This window comes from Triturus cristatus, chromosome 8 (assembly GCF_964204655.1).
Source record: "Triturus cristatus chromosome 8, aTriCri1.1, whole genome shotgun sequence".
Classification (NCBI taxonomy): Eukaryota; Metazoa; Chordata; class Amphibia; order Caudata; family Salamandridae; genus Triturus; species Triturus cristatus.
In genome coordinates this window covers 1006889716-1006915972 of record NC_140591.1, presented here as the reverse complement: position 1 = coordinate 1006915972, position 26257 = coordinate 1006889716, and the positions used below count along the sequence as shown (strand labels likewise).

At 46.3% G+C, this 26257-nt stretch overlaps 1 protein-coding gene across 1 annotated transcript in view; it reads right to left on the bottom strand.

Moving 5' to 3' along the window:
* Positions 1-26257, bottom strand: part of CFAP47 (cilia and flagella associated protein 47) — a 2697962-nt gene that overhangs the window by 2460721 nt on the left and 210984 nt on the right. Inside the window, exons 13-15 of the mRNA XM_085622577.1 lie at positions 23811-23907; positions 20957-21173; positions 12997-13241 (exon numbers count right to left, since the gene is read on the bottom strand). Of these exons, the coding sequence (XP_085478703.1) occupies positions 12997-13241; positions 20957-21173; positions 23811-23907 (559 nt within the window). The remainder of the gene's footprint in view (positions 1-12996; positions 13242-20956; positions 21174-23810; positions 23908-26257) is intronic.

The following is a 26257-nucleotide window of genomic DNA, read 5'->3' as shown; positions in this document are numbered from 1 at the left end:
TACTGATGAGGTGCAACTAATGGACAGACAGTGTTACCAAGTTTAAAAATGATGCCATAATGTAGTAATAATATTACAATGTGTACAGCAGTATGGCATGTAATATCATTTGCCTTTTTTTGCTGCATAACTTACTCAACTCAACCCTACAGCATAATTTAGCCCTCTCCTGTCGCATGATTCCAGTGGCCCTGAATATAGCCAACAGCTGTACTGGACTGACCCATTGTCCAACACTATATGGCGTCATGTGTGGAAGCAAACAGTGAATGACAACAAATGGCTGAAGGGGCTGACCCATAGCCCCTCTATGTGTAATTTTAAGACATTGGGTTATTGGTTGAGGAGGGTGGAACCCTTCTCTAGGGACAACCACAATCCTTGTCAGGGTGAACCACAAAAGTCACTAATTTAACATGTGCTTAACACTCTGGTAGCGTGCCACAAAAAGCAGTCAGGCTTAACTTGGAGGCATTGTGGAAATATTTATGCAACACACAAACAGTAATAAAGTGAAAACACAGCACAGGACAAATCCCAAACCAAATTAGAAAAAGACTACATTTTAAGAAATGAAATTAGACCAAAATGATAAACATCCAATCTTCAAAACCGGAGATTATGCAATTTCAAAGTTTGAGGTTGATAAAGCACATAAAAGCATAAACCACAACTCACGGTCATCTGTTTGTGCAGGTTGTATGTCAGAACCAGGGAGGCATTTACCATGCCTGACTTAACAAAGCAGTCTGAACCACGAGTAAGTCTTTACAGCACATTCCTTTACCACGCAAGTCATTACAACGGCTTGCCCTAGGGAAAGCGCTAGACTTTTGAATAGTATAATTTACTCTTCCAACTGCAGTCTGCGCAACAGTAGGGAAAGTATTGGATTTAAATTCCAACATCAGTCCAACAACACTTTCCTTAAGGCAAGTCATTATAATGACTTGCGTGGTAAAGGAATGTGTCGTAAAGACACATTCGTGGTTCAGACCACGCTGATAAGGCACAGCGTGCTTCAAGACGTGATATAAAGGCTGTTTCCCATTCGTGCTAGACCAGGGGAAAGTCAAGTTCAGGTTGACTGCGAAGGAGCGTGGGCAAAATACAGGGACCAGGTTAGTCCCATTTAAAAAGTTACCTTCTCAAAGTCAGGCGTGTAACATACAGTTCCAAGGGAAGGAGGACGCGAGAAGCAGTAAGAGCGTCATGGATGCTCATTGCTGCAGCGCGAAGAGCAGGCCTGGCGTCGCACACAGTTATTGATGGAGGGTGATGATCCTGTTGGGCGTCGCGGATGGTTTTTGCTGGAACCTTGTATTGGTGGTCTCCATGGGCTGTTGTTGATGTAGCAGAAAGTACAGATCGCTAGTTGCGGGTTGTCACTGGCAATTGCTGTAGCATGAAGAGTTGGCTTCATCAGAGCTTCGCGTTGGGGGTCGTCGCAGGTGGCAGAGTCTAGGTGCAAACGGACCCATTCACAGTTAAGAACAGCCCAAAAATTCAGGATTTCTCCTCTCTTTTAGAAGAGTGCACTCCGGGCCAGGCAAGGGTCTAGGGCCTGTAGAAGCACCTCTTGGGGTTCAGGGATTCACTTTAGCACAGGCTAGCTGGGAGGGCGCAGGCAGGTACAGTTGCACAAGGTCAGCTGGGCAGTTGCAGGGAGGCTTCTGTAGCTTGCAGTGTCCCGTAGCTCAGAACAAGTGGGCAGCTAACTAACCTTTGAGTTACTCTGGTGGCCCTGGGTTCACGTAGCAGGTCCACTCTTCTTTCCTCAGGCAGTAGGGCAGTCCTTCCAGCAGCAGTACAGTCATTCATCTGACTCTTCTATGAGTCCAGAAGTGATCTGATGAGAGGCTTAGGAGGTCCAGCCTTTGAAGTGGGGGGACTCCCTATACTACCCCAACATCCGATTCTAGAACATTCCTTCATTCCCCAGCCTAGGCTCCAAGTAGTCTAGGGTGACAAAAGACTGGTGTCAGGTTTCTTTGTGAGTGTGATGGTGGGGGTGTTTTGAAGTGTAAGAGGAACAGGGAACAGCTCCACCCAAGCCATCCAGCCAACACCTAGTGCGCCTTTGTCTCACTGTCTGGGAGGAATACTCAAAGGGCAATTGCCAAGCTATTCACAGTCACGTGACCCAGGGCACAAGTAGCAGGCACCAAATGGTTAGGACGGAAAATGCAAACTTTGTAAAAGTGGCAGTTTAAGAATTGTGACTGTAAATCAGACTTTACCACTAAAGAGCATTTTAAATTACAAGCATGACAGGCTGCAATGCCAGGCCTGAGACATGTTTAAAGGGCTACTTAAGTGGATGGCACAATAAGTGCTGCAGGCCCAGTAGTTACATATAATTTACAGGCCCTGGGTACATGAAGTACCATTTACTAAGGACTTACAAGTGAACTAATGTGTCAATTAGGTGTAGGCCAACTATTTCATGTTTTTGGGAGCGAGCACAAGCACTTGGTAAAGTGGTAAAGTTCACAAAGTCCTAAAGCTAACAAAAACAAATTGAGCAAAACAGGAGGACTGAAGGTAAAAAAAAGGCTGATCCTGCAGAGAGGGCCAGGTCCAGCAGTATAATACACACATATATCATATACATATATGAAAAAGTTACTTACCTTTGATATTGCCTTATCTGGTAGAGACTATCTAGCCACAGATTCCTTACCTTAGAATATTCCCCAGACGTCAGACTTGATCCGGAAATGTTTGGTGAGCAGTACCCCTTTGCACCAGTAGGTGGCGTCGTTTAGCTCTGCATGGTGTCGGCGGCATAGTATGTGCCGAAAGTGAGGTGCATGACACCTATATAGGCACCATCCCAGTTCTCTGATGTCAGTACGGACTTTCCACATCAGAAGCGCAGAGTCATGAAGAATGACCACTGCTGCATGAAGCTAGGGCCCTTAAAGGGGAAAAACCCTTCAGTCTGAAATCCGTTGGCAGAGCTGGGAGGATGGGTGGGTCAGTAAGAAATCTACAGCTAGATAGAGTCTCTACCAAAATAAGCCATTACCAAAGGTAAGAAAACTGTTCATCTGATTGCAGCTAAAAGCCTCTGATTCCTTACCTTAGAATAGATACCCCAGCAATACTTCCCCAGAGGTGGGGCTGCAAAATGGATTAGAATAGAAAGTCCTGTAGGACTAAACTGGCAAAATGCCAGTTTCATAAGACCTGACTGTCCAGGCAGTAGTTCTTTGTAGATGTGTGCAGGGAAGCCCACGTTGCTGTCTGACAGATATCCAGGACAGGTACTCCGCAAGCTAACGCAGTAGTCACAACCTTGGCTCTTGTGGAAGGAGCTCATAAACTTTCAGGAGCCGGCTTTTAGGCCAATACATAACATATTTTGATGCAGAGCACTATCAATCATGTGATGGTCAATTTCTGCACCGTCTTTCCATTTTGTGGCTCAGACCAGAACTCTTGTGGGTAAAGGTAGAATAGCAATGTTCTTTTTGGGTCCAGACGATGGAGTGTTTTCTCTTCTTTGGAGGGGTGAGGTGGAGCTTAAAAGACGGGCAGGGTGATGGACTGCCCTACAAGAAAGTGGGTTACCAACTTTGGTAGGATGGATGCTCTAGTCTGAAGGACCAGTTTGTCTGGGTAGATAGTACGATACAGAAGCTGAAATGACAGAGCCTATATCTCACTGACCCTCTGTGCAGAAGTTATCGCCACCGTTTTTATGGTAAGGAACCTGAGAAGGCAGTTGTGTAATGGCTCGAAGGGAGCACACATCAAGAATGTGAGGACTAAGTTGAGGTCTCACTGTTGCATTATGAAAGGAGCTAGTGAAGACATATTTTGAAGACCTTTGAGAAACCTATTTACAATAGGGGATTTGAAAAGGGATGACTGATCTGGCAACCTTAGAAATGCAGATATGACAGACAGATAACCCTTTAATGTGCCCAAAACAAAGCCATGCTAGGCTAGGGTAAGAATATACTAAATAACTTGGGAAACAGGTGCAGATAGAGAGACAACTCGCTTATCTGTACACCATGCCACAAACTTGCTCCAACAGCAGGTGTATTCTTTCTAGGTGGAGGGATGCTTGGCTGGCAAGATAACATTGCAGCCTTTCTATGAAGATCTAAAGCTCTCAACTGTCGCTGCTCAATCTCCACTCATGAAGGTGAAACATTTTCAGGTTCGGGTGCAGAACCCTGCCCTATTGCTGCGAGCCTGACCAGATGACCCGTGCTCATGCCCAGCAGCTTGGGATATCAAACTCTCCTTGCCCAATTTAGAGCCACAAGAATGACTTGGGTCCAGTCCTTCCCGATTTTCTTGAGAACTCTGGGCAGGAGTGGTATAGGCGGAAAGGCAGACAGGAGACCTGAGCTCCAGTTGAAGTGAAAAGTTTCTCAGAGTGAGAGTCACCTAGGAAATTCCAGTGTGCATAACTGCTGACATTGCATCTTCCCAACAGAAGCGAACAGATTCAATCAAGGGTCTCTCCATTCTTGGAAGAGACCTTCTGTTACCTCCGGATGGAGACACCATTTGTGATCCACTAGGCATGGACAGGTGACTTCGTCTGCCCTAGCATTTAGAGAGCCCACCAGTGTTGAACCACCAAAGATCTGCTATGATGTTCCAGATATGTCCAGTGGCACAGCACCTATTGACAAAGGGTCCACGCCCCACCCCACCAAGTTAATTGCATTACCACATGGCCGTGGTGTTGTCCATGAACACCTGTACCAGCTTTCCCCTGATTGAAGGAAGAAAGGCCCACTGCAGAGCCCTTATATGCCAACGGACATGTGTCACAAGAGGGATGCAAGATGTCATGCAGCCCAACAGCCTCAGATTCAGTCTCACTGAAATCCAATATAGAGGCCAAAACATTGGTATCATAGCCTGAATATCCTGGACTCGCCGCTCTGGATGATAGGCCCAAAACTGCACTGTGTCTAGAACAGCTCCAGTGAAAGGGGCGAGCCCGACTTCAACATCCAAACATTGAGGTAGGGAAAGACTGGAATGTCTGAACTCCACAGATGAGCTGCAACCTCCACCATCACTTTTGTGAACACCCGAGGGGCACTGGTAGGGCTGAAGAGGGCAAACACAAGGAGATGATGAACTTTTCAGACACTCACCCCCAGTCACAGATCTGGGTTGAATCTATCATCCTTCTTTAGCTCACTTCACCACCCCAGTTCAGACACAGCTATTTGCAAATCAGTATTGACCCTGTGCCTCATGGGAACAGTCCAGCCCGAACTGCCAAGCCATGTCTTGCAACTCAAAATGCTCTCAGCCAACTATGAACCGCAGGTAACACCTGTGGGCAGGCAGGGCCAGGATGTGAAAATAAGCATCCTGTAAGTCCAGCGATACCATCTAGTCTCCTAGGTCCAGCGCAGACAGGACTTGCGCAAGCGTGAGCATTTTGAATTTCTCCTTTTTCAGGAAGAGGTTGAGAAGACGCAAGTCTAAAATAGGACGAAGGCGTCTGTTCTTCTTGGGCACCAGAAAGTAGTGAGATAGCAACCATGACCTACCTCTGGTGTCGGCACTTTCTCTACAGCTCCCTTGGCAAAGAGAACTTAACACCTCCTGATGGAGCAAGGAGAGGTGGTCCTCTGACAGCTTGTTGGAGGTAGGCGGCATGGGTGGAGGGATCACAAAGGGGACAGAGTAGTCTTTTTGGACTAGCAGCAACCCGACAGTCGATGTTAATGACCTCCAGTGGTGCAGGTGATGGCATATCCTACTCCCACTGGATGCCCATGGTGGTTGGTGGGCATACTAAAGGGGTTTGGGGGCTGCGGCTGCAAAGGGGGTGGTGGACTGGCTCGACCTCTGGCCGCCTGTCCCATGTGCTCTGTGTGAACCGCATCCTCTGCCATGAAAATATTGTGCGGTATCTTGACCAGAGTGGCTAGGCATGTAGAGGAGCGGTTGGAAGCCCATTCTTAAACCATGAAAGGGGCGGAAGGCCGACTGGTGTTGGGAAGTGAACATGGAAAGGCCCAAGGACCTGGCAGTAGCTCTGCTGTCCTTAAAGCGGTAGTGCACTAAGGCCACCTTCTCTCCAAACAACTGAGCGCCATCAAAGAGCATGTCCATGAGCAAGGCCTGGACATCCCGCGTAAAGCCAGTGGTTCTTAGCCAGGTGAGGTGCCTATGGGCCACCGACGATGAAATCCCTAAGTGCAGCGACTCTGTTGTATCCAGCCTACAGGTGAAGTTTAACTTGACTGCGTCCCTCCCCTCGGGCGTCCTCTGAGAACATGGGCAGCACTTGCACACCGGGTCCAAGTTAGTGTGGAAGTATCAGCCCAAGAGGCATGTGGTGTTCACCGACCACAGTACCAGACTGGTGGAAGAAAACATCCTCTTCCCAAAGGTATCCAGCCTTTTGGAATCCATGTCCAGTGGAGAGGAAGGGAATGTGCCAGTGTTAGCTTTGAAAGTGGAGGCCTGGCTCCCCAAGCCCTCTGGCGGTGGGTGCTGGGTGAGGAAACTGGGGTTTCATGGGGTGGGGCAGGGCGATGGTGACAGGCAATTGTCAGGGCTTAGACAAGGTCCCGAGAAGGACCTCAGTAAGAGCTTCATTGTATGTGAGTATCGGTTTGGTGAGGGCAACTCCTGGCTGAAACACCTTTGTCAAGTTGTGTATCTTGACTGCCACTGAGGGTAGCATAAGGTCTAGGACCTCAGCCACCCTCCACACCACCACAGCAAACAGGGCACCCTCCTCCATTGATATGTTATGAGGAGAGGCCAGGCCAGTGTCTCGGGAGGTGTCCAGTCCACTGGCATCTGCCAGATCCTCATACCACTTGTCCTCAGGATCTTCTAACTGGTAGGCATGAAATTCCACAGACCCCTGATATCCATATCCCAATCAGGCCTGTCATCTGAACAAGGAACTGGCTTCATCATGAGAAGAATACCCCCTGTCGGCTGCCACAGTCAGACGACACCCATCCAGTTCCATGTCGGAGTCAGGGATGATGATGGGGATGGTGCTGGCTTGTCGGAACTGGAGCAGCATAGGGAAAGACTGAGATGGCTCGACCAGCGCCTCTCCAGATCCAACAACAGGTCCAAGGGGCCGAAAGGCACTGGGGGCAAACCTGCTGCTGGAAGAACAGTAAGGGTTCCTCCTGAGCCCGCAGTGCCCGAAAGCGCTCCGTCAGGGACGGGCCGCCCAAATAGGAGGTGCAAGGCCTCATACAATTCAGATAACTGGACGGGTGTCGTTCCGGCTCTCGGAAACTCTGGGAGGTGCGAGGACGGCTCAGGCACAGGCTACTCCACAGAGTGAAGTCTCAAATGCAGACGCTCATTTGTCTCATCAGATGATTTCGACAGACGTGGCAAAGTCAAAGATCTCTTCAACTTCTTGTTCTTCTTGTGCCTCTGAGACTTACCAGATTTCACGATCTCGTCTGCAATGACGATCGCTTGGAGTGGCTCTACAACTGGTTTTGGAAACTCTCTGTTGACCGAGATCTTGAGCATTGCGGCAGCGAGAATCATGATTGCTCCCTCAAGACTTTGGGGTGCATGGCATGGATGTTGACGCTGGTCTTGTGTCGTGGTTGCACTCCAAGCACCAGAGGCACAATAAATGTGGGTCTGTCACGAATACCTGTCGATGTCAGGCATCAAACTGCTTGAAACTATCTTTCCTATCTGACATTCCTGATGTACCAGGAGACAAGTCTCGAACAAATCTCAACAAAAAGTAGAAAAAAGATCAGTAAAAAAAGATCAGTAAAAAATACTGGGGGAGCTCTTCTCCGGATCTGCACTGACTGGTGCAGAAATAAAAGAATTGATGTCAGCACACTGGTGTGGCACCTATAAGGGCACCTCACACATCACTTCCGGCACAGACGATGATGACAATGCCACGCGGAGCTGAACGATGCCACCTACCGGTGTACAGGGGGACTGCTATTCTAAAAATTTCCAGATCCAGTCTGACGCCTGAGGAATATTCTAAGGTAAGGGACCTGTGGCTAGAAGTCGCTGTCAGAAGTATAAAGATATTCTTTTATTACAAGTGCATTGCATACAGCTAAAACAGTCAGTCCAAACCTAAAATGGGTCAATGAGCAGGAAATATATCTAATTTTGGTCTTAATAAGTCACTGCATCTGCTAACTCAACTTGTGTAGAAGGAATACTCAGCTTCCCTGTGAGAAGACCCTCGGACAAGCCTTCTCGCTTGACAAAATCTAAAAGGTAGCACTTCTAAAAACAACTGTCTCCCACTGCTCTCCATAATTTTACTTTCTGAACTTGCATTTTACTTTTTCCACTCACCCACTCACTTCTCTAATTTTTTATCTTGCTTCAGACAACAGCATTACCAAGCTCAAGGTTAGCAATCCAACCCATTGATCTTGGTGTATGCAATGATTGGTTGGAATGCTACCCCAAGTGATTTTCTGCGGTTAGACTCATTGCAAGTATTTCTCCGATCACCTTTTGTGTGTTTGATGTAACTACTACCACCAGCAATTCACTGATGATGCCCATCTTATAAAGGGCACTTCTTAAAAAGAGCTGAAAATTGAAGTTTTCTTGACAGACAAAGGGATTAGCCTTGAACTTTTCACTTAAATACACTTCAGGGAATAAAAGATATAAATACAACCTCTCAGTTAGGCGGTGTTTTCAAGAACAGTGGGAGGGTGTCAGGTTCTCCTTTCACCGTGGCTGTTGCTGTTCCTTACTCCTCAGAGGCAGATCCTCTGCTTGGTCATTTAAGGTTAAAGGCAGGTAGTGGTTGTAAGTAACTGTGACGACTCGCACATTAGCCATTATTCCTCATATAGTTTCACAACAGAAGATTCTGGAGCCGAAACTCTTTCATGGGAGAACATTTGCCTGAGTTTGCCAAAAGGTGACCTAGAACCACACAACGCAGTACATTGTGGACGGAAAAATTAGGTTGTAACAGCAACCTACCATGATTTCAGAAGAGAGAATGCAATAATCTGATCAAAAGGCTGTGAAATCTTAAGTTGTTTTCTTAGAAAAACCCATTATCAGCAACTAAAGAATAACACCTTAATCTCCGAATACTCCAAAATAGGTGCATATGAATACTTTTCACCAAGGAAATTTCCCGAACAAATACACGCAAAGAAATATGAATCTAGGGGCAAAATGACACCAGAGGGGTCAACAGCAGCAGCTTCTTACACAGTAATATTCAATCTAGGACTCTTTGTACGTGTTGGCTAATCAGAACTGCGGTTATAGGGGTCCTCCAAGTATGTGGCACAGAGTGGACTAGTCTGCAAAAACACTTTTATTTGTATTTTTGTGATTTGTTTAGAGGCCTTTGCAAGCAAGACTGCATCTCGTCAAATACCCCTTGTTAAGATTGCTAAATATTATGGAAATCAATTTCTAAATTGATTACCATAGTATCGCCATAGATTTCTGAAAGCACCGGATAGAAAACTAAGTAGCTGATCAATACTGAGGGGTTTTAATATGGCACCTTCTCGGTGTATACGATTAATTGGCATAAGTCGGTTCTGTATGGCCCACGACCTGAGGTAATATGGCCCCCTCTCCCAGGGGCTCTCCTGGTTACGCAGACGGGGTTCACGTACCTGGGGATCTATATAACCACAGACAGAAATCTCTCCTACCAAAAAAACATTCAGCGAGTCATAACGAATTTTACAATAGATGCTCTATGTTGGAAAACGCTCCCCCTTACGATACTTGGCCGAGCCGCCATGTTTAAAATGATAACGCTGCCTCGCTTCCTGTATGCCCTTCAAAATGAATATTTTCCTCTCCCTCGCCAGACGTTTCAGACGATAGCAGCAGAACTTCGTTCGCTGCTATGGCTAGGGAAACAACCGAGGATTGCGTTAAGTACATTGTAGCGAAACCAGTATAATGGGGGGATATCCCTACCGGACATAGAGGCCTACTATTGGGCGGAACATCTAGCGCCGGTGAATGATTGGCTCCATGCCCCGGCGGATCACCCCACCTAGAGATTGGAAAGGGACACCATGGCACGTCGTTCCTGCCTGTTTTATTTATATGTGGGTCCGGGTAGGAGACGCCTCCTGCCGGCCACGCAAATAACCATTGAGATTTGGGACAGGGCGACTAAGGCCATAGGATGGACGTGTAAACCGACTAAACAAACACCGATATGGAATTGCACCTGGTTGAGGGAACTTCACAAACTTAAGGGCTTATGAGGCTGGGATGACATTGGAATCTTCACCCTGGGGGATGTGGTGGCAAAGGGGAAACTTAAAGCCTTCGGGGCTTTGGCGCAGGAGTTCGGGCTACATCCCACCCAAATTTTCAAGTACGCCCAACTACGACATGCGTGGAGGGCAGAGACCGTGCTCTCTGACCCCCTGCCGGATTATGCCCCGCTGGAGGGTCGCTTACTACAAGAACGGATAGCCAACAAGACAGTATCTCTGACATATAGAACCCTGAATAATAATATGCCAGACAAACTAGGAAAATTACGAGAAACATGGGAGCATAACATGGGCGCGATGGACACGGTGGATTGGGAGGCTGCCGTGATGCATCATAGGGAGGTTGCGATCAAATCACGCCTCCATCTCATCCAATACAAAATACTACACAGGGTATACTTCGACAGGGCTCGACTTCACCGAATAGGCCGGGCAAGTGATCCCAATTGTCTGCGATGCGGCCTTCCACAGGTGGACTTCTACCATACCATCTGGGACTGCCCCGTCATCCACACATACTGGTCACAAATAATGGGAGAGTTGAGTAAGGTGCTTGAGAGTACACTTCCCCTAGACCCTAAACTTGTACTGTTGGGAATATCCCACGATGTTGACTTGAATCGCCCACAACTTATCTTTGCATTATTGGCATTAGTGGAGGCAAAAAGGGATGTGGCTCGTGCCTGGGGGGCAGCGCTTCTCCCACAGCTGGGTGAATGGAGACGGGGAATGGACCTCTACATGGCGGCAGAAAGGGTTACATATACAGCGAGAGGGTGTCCCGGAAGTTCCGTAAGGTATGGGGGAAATACAGGAAGTATCATGGTCTCGATGGGGGTTTGGACCTTGAATAGCGAAGGGTGGGCTTCTTCGAACCTTACTGCGGTTGGGGACGGAGTGCTATGTGACATGTGTAATAGACTATGGGGGAGGACAGGCGGAGAGGGAGGTAGACTCCCAAATATGTCACCGGCTCCAGAGGAGGCGTTCATCCAGGTTTCCGTGAGGAAGGCGACATCTGGTGATGTGGTGTCGAGCAGGTTCCAGAGTTCGACGGCGTGTCTGTGGACGGAGCGGGTGTTGAGCAGGATGCACTTTAGGTGGTTGCCGCGGGTGCTCGGCTTGGCGGGTGCGGTGCAGGTCCGGAGGCAGGTGAATTTGCAGGCTTGGCAGGTGAAGGGTCCGTGGGTGCGTTTCGGGGTGGCTCGTTAGCAGGCGGGGTTTCGGCCGGCGTTGAGGGTGGTGGCATCGTAGGTCCGTCGTGTGGGCAGGCGTCTACATGGACCAGGGGTTCTGGCGCTGGGCGCGGTCCAGGCGCGGACGGGCGCAGGTGGGCTTGCCTTTGGCGCGCCTTCGGCGCGTCTGCTGCGCGTGACCGCTGCGCGTCCGCGCGGTCGCCATTTAAGGACAAGTGGGAGGGAGGAGCAGCTGGGAGGCGGGAGCGGGGAGGACACGGAAAAAGGGGGCATGGCCGCGAGAACGGCGGCGTGGAGCGGGGCTAGGCAGGCAGAAAGGTAAATGCACAATATTAAAACAGAATTAAAACCAAAAATACAACAATACAACAATAACCACGAAACAGCAGGGGTACAATACAGTGAGGCAGTGGCAACAGTACCAGCTAGGGAGGCAGGCGGAACGGCAGATCGAGACTGCGAGCAGCAGCGAGGGGCACACGAGGGGCACACACACAGCTGGGGGCCGTGCGGCGCGGGGGTGTCCTGAGAACAGGTCACACTCACCTGCGCCGCGCGGTCGCCATTTAAGGACAAGTGGGAGGGAGGAGCAGCTGGGAGGCGGGAGCGGGGAGGACACGGAAAAAGGGGGCGTGGCCGCGAGAACGGCGGCAGGAAGCGGGGAGCGGGGCTAGGCAGGCAGAAAGGTAAATGCACAATATTACAACAGAATTAAAACAAAAAATACAACAATAACCAGGAAACAGCAGGGGTACAATACAGTGAGGCAGTGGCAACAGTACCAGCTAGGGAGGCAGGCGGAATGGCAGATCGAGACTGCGAACAGCAGCGAGGGGCACACGAGGGGCACACACACAGCGGGGGGCCGTGCGGCGCGGGGGTGTCCTGAGAACAGGTCACCCTCAAGAGATAAAGCATGTCAAAATGCCTATGCTCCATCAACTAGAATCTACTTCACACACCAAAATCACACTGTGGCAGAAAATGCCAAGGGGCTCTGCAGTTCATGGGTCCAAATAAAAAATTATCCCACCCCTAACTGGGGGAACTTTTGTGTGAACCTGGGTGGAAATACACAGCGAAGGATAAACCAGATGGAGGACTCCCCGTAAGCCTCAGATACAAAAGAAAGGAGCGGGAGGCTGGATGGGGACGAGGGATTCACCCGTGGAAATATAGTATGTATAAGGCTTTGTACAAGGTTTTTGGTAAACCACATTATGTCCTGTCAAAATTCATAAAAAGATTAATTTTTTTTTTAAATGATCCCACCCCCAGCAATATGGACACAACAAAGTAACACAAGGCCTACAAAAGGAAGCTAAAAACTAGACTACCCAAATATTTGTGCCACCTCCTCTTTATGCAGGAAGCATCCAGGAGTAATTCAGTTTCCAGTGTTGCACTCTTTAAGCATTCCTATTATCCCGGTCATCCAAACTTAACATGGCCTACTTCTTAAATGGTCAATGTATTTTTAGCATTCTGGCATATTGGTGCAAACGTTCAGAAAAATAGGGTATATAGAGAAAGAGTATCCGAGAGATATATCTTACCTCTGGCTGGGCGTATTGAAAAAGCAATTCCTCTTTCTGTAACAATTGGCTTCCAGCTAAATTCAGCAGGATAATTCCTACGATTGTACAAAGTGATTGTTGTTCTAAACCCACTCTCTGCCAAGAAGCAAGAGGATGGGTACAGAGTTAAGTAATTGGCAGACATCTCAAGGGCAACACGAACTGCCTCAGCTATTATTAACACATGGCCAGTGTGCTTCTGGTTAATGGAATAGGATATTGACCTACGAACAAAACAAAACAAAAAACCATTACAAAGCAGAATTATGCATCGTGTGGTAGACCATTCCTATGATCAAATGCATTTTTATATAAGAAAAATAGAGTTTAGTGAAGCAGTACACAATATTTTGAATCAGATTCTAATACTTCTTAGCTTTCCTACATACCTATCAATTTAAATCCCTCCACAAAATATCAGAGAATTAGACTCTAAAAATCAATCCATGCATGAAGTACAATAACCAATTAGGCTCACAGCGGCTTCAAAAGCCCATATTTTCTTATCCCGAAAGGAACGTTTCCGAATGTAAAAAAGTTTACACGTGGAGCAAAACGGGAAACAACACATTTCAAACATAGATTTCCAACAATACTAAACATGATGGATTCCCATTATACTGACAATTCACAGTAATGAGCTTAGACTGGAGAAGTGCACACCTGGAAATCTAGGATGACTGTAGATTTTGGGCCAGTCTGTTGTACTTTAAATCGATGAAAATTATAAAAGTTTACAAATATTATATTTACTCCGATTTTGTTGCTTGGGCTCGATATATTTTGCTCTGGAAAGAATGAAGAGTGAAAAGGCTTTGACCAGATTTAGTCTACATTACAACATATCGCCAGGGCCGGTCTGGGAACCAAAACCGGCCCTGGCAAAGTGCTTGGCTGCCCCCCGTGGGGTTGGGGGTGCCACCGAGCTCTTTTCCAGGGCCGATATTGCAGTTATGCTGCAAAAACGGCCCTGTAACAAAATCGGCCCCCAGGGGCCCAAAACCGGCCCCCACCCCTGGGGCGCACCGGGGGATTGCCCGGAGCACGCTACGGCCAGTCCGGCCCTGCATATCGCCCTGCTCGACTGGCACTCTGCTTTTGGATCTCAGCTACGGGCATTGAGACCCCAGGAGAATGATAAAACCATGCAAATGTGTATGTACCTGGAACCACAGTCAATAGGTTCATTTTTTCTATTGATCAAAAGGCAACAGGAGTGACTGGTACACACTTGACAATAAGGCTAGGATAGCCAAGGAAAGAAAGGACAAAGCCCGTTCATATAGCTTTAAAGCCCGTCATAGCGAGCTATAAAGGCCAGCTCCAGCATTAAAGGCCTCAGTTGGCCTTTAATGGCCAGTGTAGCCTACCAAAGCAGGCTATAAAGATGTTAGAACATTCCACCCCATGAGGTCAGAATGTTCTAATTAAAAAACATAATGGTTTCTAGGACCCTGAGGAAGTTGAAATTCCCCTCCGCGCTCCAAAACCTTTGTTTCACAGCTTTCGCTGTGAATGTTCCACAGCTAAGAGCTAACGGCTGTTAGCTGTTGAACATTCATAGCAAGAGCTGTGAAAGGGTGCTGAAGTCTGCCCCTGTTTCTCCCCAGCTTGGCTGAACTTCTTTTGGTAGTTCAGCCAAGCCAGGGAGACCCAGGAGCTGATCAACATTCACCCTCCTTCCTTATGAAGACTTGCTGACACTGAGCTACAGAAGGAGGAAAGAGTGAAGGATGCTTGTGTCCTCCTGCACAGCCTCTGCCTTTCGCTTTCCTCTGCCTAAATACCATATTTTCGAGAGGCAAGGGAAAGAGAAAGGCAGATGCTATGCATTAGGACACTGAAATGTTGAGAGCCGCAGGCCTATACTATGCAAGTTCATAAAGGCTGCTGCTGCCCCCTTGTCTTCAATGGCGCTCTCAACATTCTAATGTTCTAATTAATGGCACAGTTCAGTAAGTGAAAGCCATGTGCAAGAAACTTGAATGATAAGTAGGACGGGGGAGGGGTGTAGAATGAGATTCCACAATGTTGAGAAAAGAGTGCCGAGAAACTAGAACACGATTTCTGAGCAATCTTGGGGTTACCCCTAGCAGTTGTGGGCCAAGCAAACAGTCTCCTTCAGAGAACCAGAGAAAATGAATGCAAAGTATGTTAGCAGTAACAAATCAATCTCAAAGTCTAGAAATTAATCAGATAAATATCCCAAACTGACTTGGCTAAAAAGAAAAATGTAATGAAAAAACACCAACTCAATCAAAATTGGTTATGGATATCTAGAGTTATGAATTTTTTAAGAAAATAGTAGAAAACAACTGCGGCCAAAATCCAGTGCAAGTCACCAGAATGCAGTGGATCAGGACCTTGGCATCTTGCACAGCAGACCAGAAATCGAGAGAGGTGGGACAGAGTATGTGTGTTCACCCTGGCCATGCTCTATAGGGGACATGCATTTAGGCACCATCTGCAGCTGAATGGTGGTGGAGGGAGCAAGGAGAAGTGGTTCATTCTGGTCAACAGTTTTACCTTTGAACTTAGAAACTTTTTTCAGAGCTCGAAATCATTCAACAATGCGAGGCTCTATGTGGTTGTTGAATAGGGCTTCATAATATTGAAAACATGCTTTTTGCAGTCACAAAGTAGCCTTGGACTTTGTGCTCAGAAGCTTCAAGCAGGAAATACCCAGATAAAGCTTCTGTAAAGTTTTTTTTTTTTTTTTAACACACTTTATTTAGATACCATCATATCAAAATCCAATGCAGTGAAAAATTACATAGGGGCGGTCATTTTCTTCTTACCATAAATAATGCTTAAATACTTTACAGGGTTACCATATTTTCCCCCTCCCTCCATAAGGCTGAAAAAGGGGGGTATTAATAAGGTCTGGTGACCTCATGTATAGCTGCCCACTGCAGGAATGGCAACTAAATGCATAGCGTAGTGTTATTACTTTTTCCAGTTAACATAAATAACAAATGCAACTTTGTCCCTTCCCACCCTAGCCCTCCCATCCCTCCCACTCCTGGTCGTACAGTGTTTTCTATGTCCAGTAGGACCTCAAGGGGGAGTACTAACAGGGTAGCACGGACTGGTACTCAGTAATCATGCGATGCGATGTATGGGTCACAAACTTGAGGCCTACTGTGGTATAGTCACCTATTCCCTCTAAGTGTCTACGAAACTTGAGTACCCGGAGGGGGCAATAAGTCAAGTGATTGAAACTTGTGTAGCATTGCCTCCCAGTCCATGGAAATAGGCTGCTTCCAAAGCCCCTTCTCCTCCTCCCTCCTAAGTGCCGCCCCTTCGGCCTTTCTCCATTGTATCATGTCAGCTTGCCAACTGGATAACGCTGGACACCTGGGGGACTTCCACCTCATAGTAAGAGTTCTTACCGCTAAAATGAGGGCTAGGTCTATGAATCTCAGTCGTACTTTCTGGACTCTCAAGCGTTTGCGGAGGCCCATTAGGCAGTTCAGGGCGTCATCTGATATAGGGGTTTGTGTGGTTTCACCTAGAGCTTCACGGATTCCCTCCCAGTAGTTCCGGAGATGTGGACAAGACCACAGCATATGGAGAAAGTCCGCCTCATCCCCTTTACAGCGGGGACAATTGTGTGAGGCATCAGGAAACATACAATGGATCCGCTTGGGGATAAGATATGCCCGATGTAAGATCATGGTCTGGATGAATTTTAGTTTGGCATTGCGGGAAACTCTTTTGGGGTGTTCTAGCATGCACTGCCAAGCCTTATCAGTAATCTCCAAATTAGAGTCCCCAGACCATTGCTCTCTTAGTGAAGTTAGCGGGATTGAAGCGTGCGTCCGTATTCCTGTGTATAACCAATGCACCAAATGTCCCCCTTCCCCATATGATATAACAGATGTACTAGGTTGTGCTGTTGGGGTTCACTGCGCTGCGGTGCCCATGTGTTCTTTATGTAGTGGGATATAGTGGCGTGCAATAAATGTAAACGTGGCGAGGCGCCTGTGGTCTGCAAGAAGGTGTCATGGTCCATCAAGTGTCCGTCAGTAAAGAACGCTCCAATGTCCTCTACTCCAACATCTATCCAATCCTGTATACTGGTCTTTGCTAGCCTGCCCTGTGGTGTGGGGATACCTAAAAGAGAGATGTTCGGTGAGTAAGGAGTCGCCATGGAGGTGTATGTCAATGCCTCCTTCCAGCATTGTAAAGCGGTATACAAAAGGGGGGGGCTGTCCGAGGGGATCTTAACCTTGGGCAACAGCAGAGAGTGTAGCATCCCCCGGTCCACCTCCCCGGATGAGTACCCAATTTCTTGTAAATGTCTCTCCGCGATCCAATAGGATAGCCACTGGAGCTGACTAGCATAGTAGTAGGCACGGAAGTCGGGAACTCCCAGACCCCCACCTCCGCTCTCGAGTTGAAGTTTCTGTAGGCTGACACGCCTGCGGCCCTTGCCCCAGATAAGGTCCAACAACAAGGTGTTTAATGTGTTAAAGGTAGACTGTGGTATTATGACTGGCAGGTTCACAAAGTAGTATAATAGGCGAGGGAGCATCACCATCTTAGAGATGGCAACCCGCCCCATTGCTGAGAGCGGTAGGGAGGCCCAGAAGGCCACACTGGCCCAGAGTCTCGTTATGGCTCGTGTGATATTACCTTCTATCTGATCTGCCTGTGTTCTATATATTTGAATACTTAAGTATTTAAAGGTGGTGAGTGCCACTGGCAAGGTATAATCGCCAAAGCGCAGGGTATCTGGACCTGGTCTATCCCTGAAAAAGAAGACCACAGATTTCTCCGGGTTTATAGCCAATACTAAGAGGCGCTCAAAGGTGTCAAGGATATCCGGTAAGGGAGCGTTGTCGGCCGACAAGTCCCGTAAATACAACAGGATATCGTCTGCGTAGATGGAGGTCAGGTGGGTCACTCCATCGATTGGTATACCAAGCTGGTCTACCGACCTTTTGAGTGCTATCACTAAAGGTTCTAGTGCGAGTACGAATAATAATGGCGATTTCGGACAACCCTGTCGTGTGCCCTTGTGAATAGGATATTGATTAGAGATGTAGCGTCCCGTGCGGGCCCGGGTCGTAGGGGCCGTATAGAGAAGGCGTACCCATTTCAGGTATGTGTCTGGGAATCCAAATCTTTGAAGGGTTGCGAACATAAATTCCCAGGAAAGAGAATCAAAGGCCTGACGGAGGTCTAGGGCGATGCAACCCGCCGACTGATGAGCCTCCGGAGTGGCCTCCATTACATAATGCAGTCGCCTGGTGTTGAGGGATGTACTACGATTCGGCAGGAACCAGCACTGATCGCTATGTATGAGCATATTGAGGGAGGACTGTATTCGATTGGCAAAACCCTGCTTAAGATTTTATACTCCGTTGCAAGTAAGGAGAGGGGCCTGTAATTATGGAGATCCAGGCTGTCACGTCCTGGTTTGGGTAAGGATATGACCAATGCTTGCATGGTAGAGTGTGGTAAGTGGCCTTCCACGAAGGCTGTATTATATACTGCTTCTAGCACAGGCACCAATACCTCCGAATACGTTTGGTAAAATTCAATGGGTAGCACGTCAATCCCAGGCATTTTATTTCGATTTATATCTTTTATCGCAACTCGTATTTCTTGCTGTGTTATTGGACCATCTATACCCGCACGTGTCTCTTCAGGAAGTAACGGCATAGGTAAATCCCGCAGGATAGAGGAGTTTTTGACAGGTGGGGTCGTCGCATATAGTGTGGTAAGATAGTCCTGGAAGGCTAGGTTGATGTCCTGAAGCTTCTGTAAAGTTGAGTGTTTTTACAGGTGGGACTTGGTGCCTTGTCTCAGTCCTTCAGAAGTCAAAAGAACTTCTAAGTCCCAACTTTACTAAAAGTTTAATATTTTCCAACAGAATGCTGAAACTGCTCACATACTTTGAAGAGTTTCCCAACTGCTATTTTCTAGACCAATCATTAAGGTCCAGTACCAACTAGGCCTGCTGACCTTTCTCCTCAGAGGCTTATGGGGAGTTTATCAACAAGGAGTATCTTCTCGTAGATCAGCCCTTGAACATTCTTCCTCCTGTGGGTTGGCATGAAACCACTTGTCTGAACCTTGAGAATGACTTCCAGCTGTGGTGGTTCAAAAGGAAGGAGGCTTTGCCCTTAGTCCTTCTCCATTCGACAGGAGTATGCCTTCTGTAGTTTCTTCTGGTATTCAAATGAAAGCAGTATTCACATGTTTAGGTCATGGGAAACCAAGTCTTAAAGGTGTAACAACTAACTAAATCTACCCTTGCAAACTTTCACACTACCCTCCCAAAGTTTACTGCCCTTCCTGACTTAACGCTAAAGCTATATCAGAAGCACTATGCTCTCATTTTTTTCAAGATGGTAAAAGGGAGACACAAACTAACTCAGATGTGGGGGCTTCTGAAGCCCATCCATGTGACTTTCCTTGTAACAAGATAACCACTCACTCCCCACAAAGGATAACCTACTTACAATGTCCCTCTCTTCTCTGGGTAAGAGGTGCCAGTGGATCTGTGGAAAGGTCGGCTTTAAAAGGGGATTACTGACTTTGATATGCGGATGACAATTTGAATGGCCTGCATCTCGGTGTGGGTCAGTGGCTCAGGTTCCTTAGTGCCATTGTTAACTAGACGATAAGTACAAGATGGGGATTCCTGGGAAACTAAATGTACCTTTATTTCTGATAATGAGCTCCTCCCATTCTAGCTTCCTCAAAACAGCCATTCTCCTCCTGGTTGAGGACTTAGCTGTAATGTACACAACACCTTTGTGGAATGAGCTCTGGGATAGGGGAAAACTAATTACAGAGATCTCTGGAGGTGCTTATCTGGTTGGGGGGCTCCTGTTCATGGGGCAATAATTAGCCTTTCTAGAAATCGGTGTTTTGACATTTGTACTAAAATTTGAACTTTTACAATTAATTAGAGTTTCAATGTTTAGTAAAATCAGTCAGAAATCAGGTCCACTTTGTTGCTAATTACTCGTAGCTTGAAAACATGGGGAAGTCTTTTTCAATGGAGGCTGCTTTAGCCTATAGAATAAGTTGCACTATTAGGTCCCAGTTGCTACAGAAGCATGCAAGTAAACATTTTTTGCATGTTTCACTTGTGAGCATTAGGGAACGGAACCCACAGAGCTCCAAAGCATGCCCTACAATAGACATATTAATGATAGAGGTGAGATTTAATCAAACATTCCAGTACAGCAACTTACTGCAACCAGCACTGCTGCCTTATTTTGATTCACAAATGAGATCTGTAAAGCCAAAGGGCAGGCTCAACAACTCATTTTTAGGTCTCGCCTGACCCAGCGCATGCGCTGGTCTGGCGAGACTTATTGAGAGGGCTCCAAAAAGTGCTACCAGGCCAGCCTAGAGCTACAGTGCATGTGCGCGGGCTTTGATCGTGATCACTTTCGCGGCCGCATGGCCGCTTGGCATAACCAATAGGTCTCGCTTTTGGGACCTTAGAAGTATTTAGTTATGCAACTGTTGCATGGCTAAACACTTATAAGGTCCCAAAGGCGAGACCTATTGGCTATGCCAATGCTTGTTATGTTTTATGATAAGGGGGGAGGATGTGACCGAACGGCTAGGGTGGTCGATCTCAAATCGGGGGAACCAGGTTCGAGTCGCACAATGATGCTCAACATCCTGTGATTCTGGGCAAATCACCTAATCTCCCAGTGCCTAACAAACATAAATGTGTCCTTGTGTAACGTAACTGGTGCTCATGTAAAGCGCTCCGATACCTTAGGGTCAAGTTTGCGCTATATAAATCTTCAGAAAAAAAAGCTAGTGTGTTTCCATAAATTAAGCAGAATATGGCAGTTTTTATTCTTCTGACTAAATGAATTATAATGAATGCCTAGAAAAAATACAAGTGAGAGTAAACACAAGTCTTACATTCATATACACATAATCCATTAAACAACCTTACTTCTTAAAAAGTCCAATGTCATTGGTCTCAAATGTGACAGGAATGTGAATCTGTGACATGGGTGGCACCACGTGGGACAATGGGCTTGTCTGCTGCAATTCTTCGCTGTCAATCTCAACTTGGAACCAGATGTAAGTGGGCAGGTTGTTGACAATGCTCATGTGCTTGGTATTTGTGGAGCCCACACAAACTTCACCAAAGTCTATGGTAGATGGGCCTGAAAAAAATATCAATGTAGAAACGTGAACTTGTGTTAATTAGCAATCACATGAAGTAAACGAGCATTTAATGAAACCTATGTTGCAGGGCGGAACATCATGCTTTGTGTGACGGTGGAAAAAAAACCTTTTCAAATGAGATTTACAGGAGAAAACAAGGTCACGGTGAAGTGCTTTTAAAGGTGGTCGCTTCTGTGTTGGAACAAATTAAATGCTGATCGAGCCAGCCTTTGAAATCATTGTAATAGTTGCAACAGCTCAAATCAGTTCAAATCAAACGAATGCTTTCACAAACACATGCAAGTTATCACTTGATTGTGAAGTTCATTCGGTACGTTTAAGGTGTACTACTAATACAAGTCCAGTTTTCAAATCTGTCTCAAAGGTGGTAGATTCTGAAGTTATAAATGCAAATCCACTCTCAGATCTGCTTGACTAAATTTTTCAGCCAAGAGGATTCAAATTCAAACTACTGATCAAGTCAGCTCAAAGCGATCCTACAAGCGACTGCGAAAGCCAGCTAAAACAGGTGCATAGCTTCCATTAGTGCAGCAGGGGCAGTGGCACTCTAAAGACTGGTTATGCTTTATTTCATGTTTCAATTTCCTTCCTTGCAAAAGGGCCCATGACACACTGGCTGCTTCATTGAGCCAAAACAAATAGGCAGCTTTTGGTTAACCGACCATAACAAATGCAAGTTGTTGCAGTGTCTTGCATATTTTATATAAGAAAGGAGTACGATTCTCAAAGTTTTTTGCACTCCAGGTGCCGTATTACACAAGCTGCTTGGGGGGGGGTGCAATGGGTGTTTCTGCCCGCTTTGCACGCCCCCGGGGCATGTTGGTATTACAGAAAGGGCCACAGACACTTCTGCAGCCCACATACAGCGCCAGCACTTTCTCAAGACGGTGTTCCCTCATTTGCAATGGGGGCGTGCCCCATGCAAATGAGGGAATCCCTTTGCCTCTTCGCCCACACCGTATTCCAGATGTGGGCGCAGAGGCAAAGAAGCTCTCAGTGCACCTCCTAAAAGGTCAGTGCGCCCCTAGAGAGCAGCCCTTTGGAAGGGGGAAAGCGGGTCCCATGGACCACCCCAGACATCCCCTTGCAGGCGGGTGCAGTCACTGACAGCATCCGCCTGCAAGGGGATCTCTAATCCCCGTTACAAGTGCAGGCAGGTTGCTGCCTTCACTGTGAAACAGGGAGCCTCTGCTTTAAAGCCGCTCCATATTTACTCCAGGGCAGCATGAGTTCGCAGCTGCCCTAGGGGTAGCTCATTCCATGTAATAAGGCGCACGTTACCGGTTTGCATCCGGCGCATCTGTTTTAAGGTGCGCCAGGCGCAAACAGGTAAAGTGCGCCCTTTACATAATAGGCAAAAGACACAAAATTGATGGACGGAATGCAGAACTAATCAAAACATTCACCCCCAGTCAAGAGATCTGGGTTAAATCCATCATTCTTTTGCTCACCATGCCACCAGGGCTGGACTGGCCGTAGCGGGCACCGGGCAATCCCCCGGTGCGCCGCACGGGTGGAGGCCAGTTTTGGGCCCCTGGGGCCGGTTTTGTTACAGGGCCGTTTTTGCAGCATAGCTGCAAAATCGGCCCTGTAACAAAATCGGCCGAAAACAGGCCCTGGCAAAGAGCTCGGCTGCACCCCCAACCCCTGGTCAGGAGGGGGGCGGGCGGCCGAGCACTTTGCCTGGGCCGGTTTTGGTTCCCAGTCCGGCCCTGCATGCCACCCCAGTTTAGACCTGGCCATATGCAAATCAGTCTTGACCCTGTGCCTCATGGGAACAGTCCAGCCCGAACTGCCAAGCCAGGTCCTCCCTGGACCGGAAACAAGCATCCTAGGACCGGTTTCGGGGTTTCACCAAAAAAACAATGGATTTAACCCAGATCTCTTGACTGGGGGTGAATTTATGATTCATTCAGCATTCCGTCCATCATTTGTATGCGTAACACTTTACATAATAGGGCCCCAGATTTCAAAGTCCAAAAATGGTCCATAAAATATCATGCGTCTCAGGTTAATATAATTGGAGGTTCAGCCGTGGACCCACCTCCCCCACCCCGGAGCATGTTACCCTCCCCCAAGCCCGAGCATTTTAGAAACAGAAAGCGTTAGAGGCACTCATCGGTACAAAGGCAGTTCACATACAAAACCTTAAACCTGAACCTGGAACCAGTGAGTTTAACATTTATATAAAACGTGAATCCTGTGATCTTTTTGTGAAAAAATATATTTTTCAAAACAAAAAATCATTAGCCATGCACAACATTAGCAAGCTTTTGCTAGTGAAATGGCAAAGGAGTCTATCATGATTAAAAAATACTCGATGACTAATTTTGCAGAAAATGTTTGTGAATGTTATTATGAATAGAAAACTCATTTGGGCCCAAAACCGACCTAACATAGATATTTTAGGAATAGAGCACAAGGAATGAAGTGTATGCTGCATTTACTCTCCAGAGGTCAGAGCCTGATTGGCAGAATCAGGATGAAGAAATAATGAGTCCATTACCAAGACTCTAGATTTAAATAAAGAGTTGGCTCTTTGCATTTAATTTTCCTAAAAATATTCTGATAAAACCAATTTTAATTGGGCCCAAAGACGACGTATTAGAACTTACCGATAATAATGCGATGGAGCTGCTGTGGTGTCAGAGTCAACGCACAATCTTCTTTCTCCTGCTTGGATGTTGGAACTGCACTGAGACCATCGTCGACCTGAGAGATGATTTGAAACAGAACAAATACAATTTGTAAAACCCTTTACATGAACATAAGTTGTTCAAATTAATGTATATATTATATATGTATATAATATAAGTATATATAATGTATATGTATACAATATATATAATATATCTATATAATATATAATGTATATAATATATATCTATAAAATCATCAATATAATATATGTGTGTGTGTGTATATATATATATATATATATATATATATATCTTCCCATAGTTGCTCAAACGCTTGAGGCCGCAACCCGCTGCTGGTAGAGGAACATCCTTTATTTAGCTGAAGACAGGCAGTTATAAATCCAGTATTTTTCACCCTGAGCCTGACGCGTTTCAGAGATTCTATCTCTTTCTTCAGAGGCTGTCGATACATGAACGGTGAGTTTCAAGCACACTGCAAAACACCCGGCGCGCTTTTGACTTGTTCTTAATTGGCCCCTGGTGTGCCACAATTCACGTCATTCTCCAGTTGCACGCTGGTATTTGTAGTGATATAACCGCTAAGTTTCGCCCTCCAATGGGTCCATTCATGTCGATTGTTCAACAGGGCACAATTCAAAGCCCTCCATTGGGCCCCCAGATCGATTTCTACCTGCTTAATTTAGAGCACCAGCAGCGCCATTCACAAGACAAAAGTTTATTCTGTGTGAATGGCGCTGCTGGTGCTCTAAATTAAGCATTTATAACTGCCTGTCTTCAGCTAAATAAAGGATGTTCCTCTACCAGCAGCGGGTTGCGGCCTCAAGCGTTTGAGCAACTATGGGAAGACATATATATATATATATATATATTACCTACTGGCAGTCGCCAGTAGGTAGTTATAGTTAGGACCTATTTTCCATAGGAAATCCGCAATATTCTATTTGGAGTAACGTTGGTGCCGCTTGACGAATCCTCGCAAAATTTTCCAAACTTTTGGCCAGCTCCGGTCCGCTCCTATCCTGAAAATTTCACGGTGATTCGTCAAGCGGGGGCCGAGAAAAAAGGGGGGTCCCAAAACGCATTTTCCCCATGCATTTTCCCATAGGATCTGTTGACGCAGCTACAGCCCGAACTGCTGAACGAAATTACACCAAATTTGGCAAAGAGGTAGTCCTCAGTTCAGACTCATGCCTTTTACTTAAATGGTGTAAATCTGTTCAGTAGTTCCTGAGAGGATCAAAAGTAAACTCACATATATATCTGGGCGGAGCCTAACCACACATCTCATCGTGAGATCTGATTGGCTGTCAGCACTTCATCCAAGAAGTGTTGGCAGCCATCTTGGGACCAATATACATGATAGCACCTCATTAAAAAGCATTGCAGTTAATAGATGGTTTTAAGACTTTAGTTATATTATAAATCATTTGTTGATGGTACCATACTCATTTTAGGAATTGTGGTGTGTTCTAAGGTGATTTTACCATGTGAAAAAGCCTTCTGCTGTGATATCATGAATCATGTTTGAGAGAAAACTATTTTCTCATGCTTTTCCCACAGAGGTTTGGAAGGTGATCTATAAGCTAAACTGAGAGCATGTTTTCTGTAAATTCACATTATCTTTCTCAGTCATGTGAGAATGAAGTCTGACATTCTCAGTAAAACATGTACATCCAACAAGGGCAGAGACTGTCAGTTGATTACTTTGTGTTCTACTGCAGCTTCCCAGAGTGTTCTAAAGAACAACTAGAGCGCTAACAGTCCTACTTATGACAAACGTATGGCACACCTGAAGCCATCTTGATTGGAATAAAGTGGTAACTCTTAAAACATTTATTTAAAAAGGTACAAAATGAGGGGGTTCATTTTGCCATAGAAAGTATGATTAGTGCTGCAGAAAGAAAAATTAGGGCACATTTTGAGTGACTTCTCAAATCCTCTTCTATTTCATAAAAAAATTCTGACATTCAGACTGAAACATGCACTTTGAATATCAGCAGCAGACTTCCCTGGTGAGCAGTAGCTTTACTACAGTGATCTAATTAGCAACTAGAGTGCTAACATTCAGAATTTATGGCAAATGTGTGACACATCTGAATGCCTTCTTGATGGAACCAAAGTAAAAAACTGAAAGTATTTCCTACTGAGGAGACTGCAGTAAATGAGGAAATTAGGAAACTTCATAACAAATATATCTCCCAAGATGGCTACCAGAGACAAAAGAGCCCAAATGTAGCCCAAATATCACCCAGATGTAGCCCAAGTATAGCCCAATGACAGAATGTCCCAGAGTGTTCTAACGAACAACTAGAGCGCTAACAGTCTTACTTATGACAACAAAAGTATGGCACACCTGAAGCCATCTTGATTGGAACAAAGTGGTTACACTTTAAAACATTTAA